The sequence below is a fragment of the Podarcis erhardii genome (genome assembly GCF_964252035.2).
Source record: "Podarcis erhardii genome assembly, chromosome: 16".
NCBI lineage: Eukaryota > Metazoa > Chordata > Lepidosauria > Squamata > Lacertidae > Podarcis > Podarcis erhardii.
In genome coordinates, this window is record NC_138514.1 from 31,328,511 (window position 1) to 31,337,711 (window position 9,201).

General features: G+C 49.0%; 1 protein-coding gene across 1 annotated transcript in view; it reads right to left on the minus strand.

Annotated features, from left to right (window-relative positions):
• Positions 1-7,318, minus strand: part of KSR1 (kinase suppressor of ras 1) — a 107,216-nt gene extending 99,898 nt beyond the window's left edge. The window contains 1 exon segment of the mRNA XM_081843679.1: positions 6,555-7,318. Within this exon segment, the coding sequence (XP_081699805.1) occupies positions 6,555-6,845 (291 nt within the window). The 5' untranslated portion in view covers positions 6,846-7,318.
• Positions 7,319-9,201: the final 1,883 nt, after the last annotated feature.

A 9,201-nucleotide genomic window follows, 5' to 3' on the forward strand; every position in this document is an offset into this window, starting at 1 on the left:
ATCCCAGTTCCCAGCCACCCCTCCAAGCAGCTTTCACCACCTACCTAGGCACAGTTCACGACAAAAAATCATCTGCCCCAGCAAAAAGCCGCAAACTTCATAATTCGCAGGAACAACTTGGAAGAGGAAACCAGAAAGTGTTGGTTATTATCCCAGATCAACCAACCAGCCCAAATGAAAGGTTCTCGGCCCCAACTTGCAAGAAACCTTCAATGGGAGGGCAGGGGGCAACTGGAAAAGTCTGGTCAGCTGTTTCCATGTGTGGCGGTTCCACACAAGCCCCCATCAACGCACCAGAGAAAAAGAGGCCATCTGAACCTGAACCCATCTGAACAGCTTCTGGGGCCCAGGGCCCTGGCAGACCCCACAGACGCCTGCTTTCACCTCCCCACTGTTCCCCAGGCCTATCCAACAATGGCAGCGACGTCTAGGAAGCCTCCAACCAGTCTACAGTTCCTGCTCTGCCCCTCAGTACAGGCAACAACCAACTGACGCACGACTGGGCTGAACCCGGAAGTGACTTTGGAAAGGGCAAAAACAGCCTTGAAAGAGCCTAGAGAGGGAAAAAATGGCATGAAAAGGCAAGCTGCCTCTTGACATAACCCTCATGGCTGGTAGCCACTGGTAGCTTTATCCTCCATGAATTCATCTAATCCTCTTTTAAAGCCATCCAAGATGGCGGCTGTCATTGCCTCCTGCAGGAGAGCCAGTTCCATGCACCACATAGGAAGGAACCATGAGAGTCATCTAGTCTAACCCCCTGAAATCCAGGATTATTTTTTTGCCCAATGTGGGTCTCAAACACTCTGATATACCTGAATTATCAACTGACTGAATCGTCCTTGCTGTCATTCTCCCGTGGAAACTTTTAGTGATCCTTTTGAGAAGAGCAGCCATGGCAAATCCAGCTACATTTTTACATATGGAGGACAGAATCTGAGCGACAGCATCACAGTAACAATACTATAGGGGATAAACATCTAAAATGTGTTTCTCCAGTGACCAGAGTCCCTGTTGCTTCTATCTACATATAAAAAAGTCCTATATAAGTTAGGAACTAAGGACCTGGGGCTTTATCAAAAGGGTCATGAAATCTAAACTGGCTCTAGGTGAGATCTTTACATAATACACACAGCTTTTTACCAATAGATACGTAGGCCATATTTTAGCTCACCCTGTTGCCCTCCAGATATTTGGAACCAGCGTTCGAAATTCGCCAGGAACATTTTGCACCTGACTATCAGCCACGTGTGACCAGGTGAAGATGCCCAGGCACCAGGATGGCACCCGACTTCTCCACCATCTGGAGGTGCATGCCCAGAATTTGCCCGTTTTCACACACTAACAACACATCTTGTCGAATTCTGTTATATTTTATCTGCACAATGGTTATGAATTTCAGGAACCAAAAAGTTGTATTGAAAAAGATGACTTTCAAGCCATCTGGCCCCAAAATCTGGCATTCCATTTTGGAGACCGTAACCCTGGTTTAAGGAGCCATTTGGGGCCTAGCTTATATACGGTATCTGAGTTTCTAACGCTGTTTGGAACGACAGCCCCCATCAGCCCCAGCTAGATCACAATGGGTTCCCCCATTCCGGCCCTAAACCATGAAGAGCTTGAAAAGGTCAAAGGGAAGGGGAGGTGGCTCAGTGGGTACAGCACCTGCCTTGCCTGAGAAAGGCCCCTGGTTCAATGTACAATGGCATCTTCCAAGGTGGCCTGGGAGAGACTCCCAGCCTGTAATCTTGGGAGTGCTGCTGAAAGCCAGTGCAGACAATACAGAGCTAAATGAACCGACAGTCTGGCTCAGTATTATAAGGCAGCACCTGAAGTTCTAAAAGCCAAAAACGTACGGCGTAAGATTTCACAGGCTAGGAGTCCGGTTTCATCAGATTCACTCAGTTGTTATCCTCCATTGCCAGAGACACACAGGGGGAAAGGGATGGAAAAATGGTAGTAAACAGTCGGGTCTCAGGGGAGGCAGGAAATGCAAGAGGCAGGAGTGCTCAGGCATTTGTGCACAAACGCACACAGAGACCCAGCCCTGCACCCGGCAGCCTCATGGGTCACCAAGTGCTCAGTCTCCAGCCTTACTTATGCATTTGTTTGTTTAAAAGCATTTATATATCATGGAATATTTCCCAAAAAAAACCAAAAACTCCTCTATGTGGCATGTACTCTAAAAACAAACAATATATCATTAAAGTGTAAGCTCAAACCAGCAGAAAAGCAATATTTTTTTAAAAAAACAAAAAACCATGCATCTATTTTTGCCAGTGACTTTAGAGGTTTTCTTACAATCAAGCAGAATTTACAGTGGAACCTCAGGTTACGTACTGTACTCCTTACAAACGCTTCGGGTAAGGAGCTTTGCTAACCCGGAAGTAGTTGCTCCCGGTAGTGAACTTTGCCCCGGGATGCGAGCGGAAGTCGTGCACCGGTGGCACAGTGGCAGCGGGAGGCCCCATTAGTGAAAGCACGCCTTAGGTTAAGAACGGTTTCGGGTTAAGAACAGACCACCGGAACGAATTACAGTGGTACCCCTGGTTACGTACTTAATTCGTTCCAGAGGTCTGTTCTTAACCTGAAACTGTTCTTAACCTGAAGCACCACTTTAGCTAATGGGGCTTCCTGCTGCCGCTGCGCCGCTGGAGCACGATTTCTGTTCTCATCCTGAAGCAAAGTTCTTAACCCAAGGGACTATTTCTGGGTTAGCGGAGTCTGTAACCTGAAGCGTATGTAACCTGAAGCATATGTAACCTGAGGTACCACTGTAAGTTCGTAACTGGAGGTACCACTGTATTTGCAAAATAAATATATCAAGGCGAATGAAAATTTTCTGGGATAGCTCAGTGGGGAGAGCATGAGACCCTTAATCTCAGGGTCGTGGGTTTGAATGCCATGTGGGGCAAAAGATACCTGCACTGCAGGGGTTGGCCCCTTCCAACTCTACAATTCTAATAAAACAGAAATTCAGAAGAGTCAAACATGTAAAAACAGACTCCAAGCAATGAGTTAGCTACCATCCTCCAATTCTATATTCCCTGGTGGGGAATTAATCTAATTGGCTCCACCACAGCCAGCCCAATAAGCAGTGTTAGGCACTTGCTGAGGCCTGCACTGCCATTGCCAATTTCTGGAGCCTCTTCCGCCATCTTGCTCCTCCTCTGACTTGCTATGGCTGCCTGTCCGCCTTTCCTCTTTCAGCAAGGGAGCAAGGGCCCAGAGTGAGGACATGAAACAGATTCCTCTATTTGCCTCTGGATTGTGCTCAAGGAAAGAAGGCAAGTGTCTGGGCAGCAGTAGCAGCAGCAATAGCGGGGAGAAAGTGGGGAAACTGCAAGGCATCTAATCCAAGCCCATCCCCCAAATCTGGGCCTCATATTGATGGAATTCCTGGAATTAACTAGGCCTCATAGCATTGGAATCCAAAAATAGTACACAATCAAAGGGCATCAGTGGAGGGGATGTTGATCCATAATAAACAGAGGTGGAGACCCTTTGGCCCTCCAGATGTTGATAAAACTCCTGTCAACCACAGCCCAGAATAGCCAATGGGGAGGAATGATGGGAGTTGTAGTCCAGCAATATCTGGAGGGTAACATGCTCCCCACAGAAGCAGCTGTTCCTACGGGGATAGCCAGAGTGATGCAAGCCAGATGTTGGACTACAACTCCCATCATCCCTGACCATTGGCCATGTTTGCTGGGGCTCAGCAGGGTTGGAGCATCTGAAGAGTCACAGGATTTCAGATCAGATCCTTCTCTAAGTGACATTTTGCTTCCCCCAGTCACCAACCTGTCACCCAGAAATCTTCACATGGTCACTATTGGATCTGCATCAGTCGTAAAACGCGCCTGGCGCCTGGCTAATTTCTATCTCTGATAGCAGGCATGGATTATAAGCCCCGCTCCCAAAAAACAAGTTAAGGAATTTGCCAATAGCATTGAAGCCACCTGAGAACGCACCCAGTTGCTCCCAAATATTACCAGACAGAGCAAATCCATCTTGCGTGGAAGAGCCGTAGCTCAGCAGAGCTGGGGAAGTCTGCTGGTCTGAAACACTGGAGAGCCTCTGCTAGTCATTTCAAAACATACTAAGCTAAGATAGGCTCAATGGTCTGAGTTGGCAAGAGGCAGCTGCTAGCCCTCCAACATAGCTGCAGAGCTGCTTCAAGGTGTTCTATCCAATCTGCTCGATTTGGGGCAGCAGAGCAAGGTTTGCCCTCCGCCCTCAGTTCAGCAGTGCCATCCCTGCTTTGAGAAGCCGAGGGGGGAGCCCCCCACACACAACAGATTGAACAGGAGCCGCCCCCCAAAATGCAGCAGGACAGGCTTGCCATGTTTTGAAGGAAACCAAAATGAAGCAGAGCCGGTTGCCACATTACGAGTCCCCACCCCATACGCCCATTAAAGTCCAGAGGCTAAAATGTCTCCAGTGCCCTCAGAGACTTCTACCTGAAATGAGCCGTTTATTTTATCTTTTTTAATCCAAAGAGGAAGCAGTCGTACCGTTGCGTTCCATAGCTAGTTCAGCAGAAATTAAATACCACCCAAGATTACCGGGCAAAGTGGCTTACATACGCACCATTATATCTGAAAAGCACCCACGCCTCTCAGAGAATCCTGGGAACTGGGGTTTGTTCTGGGTTCTGGGAATTGTAGCTCTGTGGGTGTAAGCTGCAGTTCCCAGGATTCTTCCCAGGGTGGGGTGCTAGACGCAAAAGCCCCCTTTACAGGGGGAATGTGCTTTAAATGTATGGTATGTATGTGGAATCATAGAATTGTAGAGGCGGGAGGGACCCCCTGCAATGTAGCCACTGTCTCCAGCTGTGCTGCCAAATTCCAGGCCAGTGGGCAGGGTAGGTAAGCCTGGGTAGGGTGGTTTTACTTTACTAAAAGACACACGGCTTGAGAGACAGGTTGCCTGCGTTCAACGCACATCCATAGGACATATCATTCTGTCCTTCCTCTGGAACGTTGCTGAATGGAAAAAATGCATGATGGCAGCTAAAAGGGGAGCAGGTTTTCTCTGTCTCTCCGTGTTCCCCTTCAGCACCACCCCAGAAGAAAAATCCTACTGCAAGTGCATGTCCTCTCCAGCAAAAAGGGGGCAGTGGGGTGGGATGGGGGGAAGGAAAAGAAGAGAACAGAAGGACAGGCCAAGGAATCCTAAACAAACACCATTGTATAAGGCAGCCAGACAGCGCCCCTCCCCTCTGAAAAAGCAAGTGTTGCAACAAGGCAGTCATCAACCTCCGCCCCCCCCCCACTGCACAGTGCAGACATCACTTCCTTTTCTGAGTGTGGGGTTAGCACACACCGACACACACCTTTTCCTGGAAAATTAACCATTGCTGCTTCTTCTTCTTTTTTTTTTTTTAAAAAAGCGCTTTTAAGCATGTTTAAGATGTTGGCCGTGAATTTTTCCAACCTGCAGCTATGGTTTTATTGATTGGAAAAGGGCAAATTACTGGTGGGTTAAGATTGGGGTTTTGTGTTGTTTTCACGGTTTCGTAAAGCACGACTTTGTGTCAGAGCAAAAAAACCACTACCACCACCAATAATAAAATCCTTAACCGTGCAGTCGCAATACATATCTTCTCTGAAGCAAAGTCCGCATGGAGTTGGATGGGACTTACTCCCAGGTAAGTGTGCAGAGCATTGCAGTTTTAGTAAATAAAAGCACTCACTGAGGGGAAGGGCACTGTTTCTTTGGCAAACAGCGTACTGCTGCAAGGAAAGATCTCACGGTTGCAGGAGCGATCTGTCCTCAAGGCTGCAAACATATACAGTACAGCTTTTCCCCTGTGAAATGGGTATGTGATGGTGCCCAACAACAGGTTGGTTTGTCTTCTCAGTTTCAAAATACACCCCTGGTAGGTAGCCCCAAAAGCTTAGGGACTGCTTATTATAGATACACACTTACCTGGGAGTCAGTTCCATTGAACTCAGCGAGGCCAACTCCCAAGCAGACATGCATACAGGCTTGCACCGAGAGGACAGATTATTTTTATTCTGCCAATGTAATCACTACTGGGGGGGGGGGGAATGCATGGGGAAATAGAAAGGTATAGCTTTTCATTTTTTGTTTTCGTTTTTATTTTTAATCGCAAGTGGCCATGCTGGTCCCATTACAAAAAGGAGGAAAATCCAAGAAACCGCAATACCTAATCCTAGTAATAATAATAATAAACGCAGTGCCCAGCAAGAAGAGTGCATGCGGCGTACATATTTATAATAATAAAGCCTATTATTTATTATTAAATGCAATATACCTATCAATAACAAGGAGAAATAAGAGGGTTGTCTCCCTAAGGGAGGGGATTGCGCCTCCAGCTCAGGAAAGGGACCCAGAGATTCTTTGTGACAATTGTCCGCGCATATCGGTGGGAGAGAGGAAATCAAGGCGCGCGCGCGCAACCCGCACCCAGCCACCCCCCCAAAATTAATTAATTCCCGCGGAAGCTAGCTGCGGGGGGGGGGGGAGGAAAGCGAGGAGATGGTAGAGGACCCCCTGGGGAACTGGCACCAAGGCAACCCTCCGCTTACCTCCAAAGTGCGGATCTCTTGCTGGGTGAGGTCGTTGGAAGCGGCGCATTTGGTGCGGAGCCCCTGCAGGCTGGACAGGGAGATGTCGATGAGGTCCTGGAGCTGGCCGCATTGCTGCAGCGCGCAGCCGGCCCGGCCGGGGCGTCCGGAGGCCAGGCCGTCCGGGGGGGCTCGGCCGCTGCGCCCTCCTCCTCCTCCGGCCCCCGCTGCCCCTGCCGTCCGGCCCGCGGCGCACTCTTTCTTCTCCACCATCCTCTCGGCTCCTCTCCGCGCGGCAGACGCTCTATCCATTCCTCGGCATCGGGGAGGCGGGGGAGGGGCTGGCGCGGCGACTCTCGGAGGGAGGGCAGGCGAGGGCCGGGGAAGCGGGTCGAGGGCCGGGCCGGAGCTAGACCTTCCGCCGCCGCTGCCCGATCAAGCCCCGACGACGTTGGGCAGAATGAATTGCCTTTCCAATTGCATGCACTAATTATTATTATTTTTTTAATGATAGTAATCAGTGCAAAAGGGACCCAAAGTGCATCTCTCCCCCACAAAAAAAAGAAAGAAAACTGAAAATGAGTTTATTTCCCCCTAGGGAGCGAGGAGAAAAGGGCGGCAGAAGAAGGTGGGTGGCGGCGATGCGGGGTCAGTCGCAGCAGCAGCAGCAGCAGCAGCCGCGCTGCAAACTAGCGCTCTCCTCTTCTGAGCTTCGCTTTCCAGCCAGCTTTGAATATCAGCTGGGGTCCAGGTCACGGCTGCCGAGGAGGATGCTGGGAGTTGTAGTCCTGCGGTGTTGTTTTGGTTGGGAGCCGGAGGGGAGGGAGGAGGGCGGGGAGAGAGGGCGCTTCCCCGGCTGCTCGCGCTCTTGCCGGCGCGCGCAAAAGCAGGACGGCAGCCAAGACAATGCTGCGAGGTTGCTGCTTTTAAAACAATGCTAAGAAAGTGAGGAGGAATTAAAGAACCTTTTAATGAGGGTGAAAGAGGAGAGCGCAAAATATGGTCTGAAGCTCAACATCAAAAAAACGAAGATCATGGCCACTGGGCCCATCTCCTCCTGGCAAATAGAAGGGGAAGAAATGGAGGCAGTGACAGATTTTACTTTCTTGGGCTCCATGATCACTGCAGATGGTGACAGCAGGCACGAAATTAAAAGACGCCTGCTTCTTGGGAGAAAAGCAATGACAAACCTAGACAGCATCTTAAAAAGCAGAGACATCACCTTGCCAACAAAGGTCCGTACAGTGGTACCTCGGGTTAAGTACTTAATTCGTTCCGGAAGTCTGTTCTTAACCTGAAACTGTTCTTAACCTGAAGCACCACTTTAGCTAATGGGGCCTCCTGCTGCGCCACTGAAGCACAATTTCTGTTCTCATCCTGAAGCAAAGTTCTTAACCTGAAGCACTATTTCTGGGTTAGCGGAGTCTGTAACCTGAAGTGTATGTAACCTCCAATACTTTGGCCATCTCATGAGAAGAGAAGACTCCCTGGAAAAGACCCTGATGTTGGGAAAGATGGAGGGCACAAGGAGAAGGGGACGACAGAGGACGAGATGGTTGGACAGTGTTCTCGAAGCTACCAGCACGAGTTTGACCAAACTGCGGGAAGCGGTGGAAGACAGGAGTGCCTGGCGTGCTCTGGTCCATGGGGTCACGAAGAGTCGGACATGACTAAACAACAACAACAACAAACCTTTTAGTATTGCTGGGAAGGTCAGTGGCTGAAAGAGCTGTGAATCAGGAAGTCCCTCGTTCAGATTTCATGCCTGCTGCGAGCTTCGCTATATAGAAGATGGCTTTATTCCAGCCTCAGTCTTCCTGTCTGCAAAAGGGTTTAATGGTATCATCATACCTTAAAGGGCTGTTGTTAAGCATTACAACTATAGATAATATGCATGTGAAGTGCTTTGGACGCCTTGAAAGCGCTGTGCAAAGGCGAAGTGATAGTTTGGGTTGGTATTATTGTGTTTGATGATGATGATGATGAAGGAGTTGGGTGGCAAGCAGATTGCAGGCTTTGGCAGCGTGAGTGCGGAGGGGTGCTGGGATGCACCACCTGTGGAACTCCTGCCAAGGTGTTTTATACCCCTCCAAATTTAAGCAAAACAAAGGAAGGACTAAGACATACTGCAGCTCTTAAGGGAACTATTATCTTGATCCAGTCCAATCCCTTGGCACTATGGGGTTTTACTTTTTTTTTTTTTTTAATTTTTTAATTTTATTATTTTATTATTACCTTTTAATTATCCTCCTGTTTAGGTTTTTCCTCTGTCTTTCTCATTCATTCATTTATTTATATATTGCATTTATGCCCCACCTTTTCTTCCTCCAAGGAGCTCAAGGTACTATACCTGGTGCTGGAATGACTCCAGAGACATTCCTGGCTAATGCTGAAGAGCGCCGCGCTTGCGAGGCGGGCCATCATGCCTTTCTAAAAATTACCTTCCCAACACGTTCCATAAATACATCAGGGCAGCGTGTTTACACTCTGTAAAGAGACGACGAGTGGCCTTTTCACACTTCAAGCGGGCACTTGCATAAACTGACTTCTTTGGCCAACATAAACACTTAAGCGCAGGAGTCGTGTGGGTTCCTCTGAGCACCCTGAGAGGCCTGGTGCTGTTGTGGTCCCAGCTGGGCAGAACGCCCCATGGCAGAATAAGGCAGGA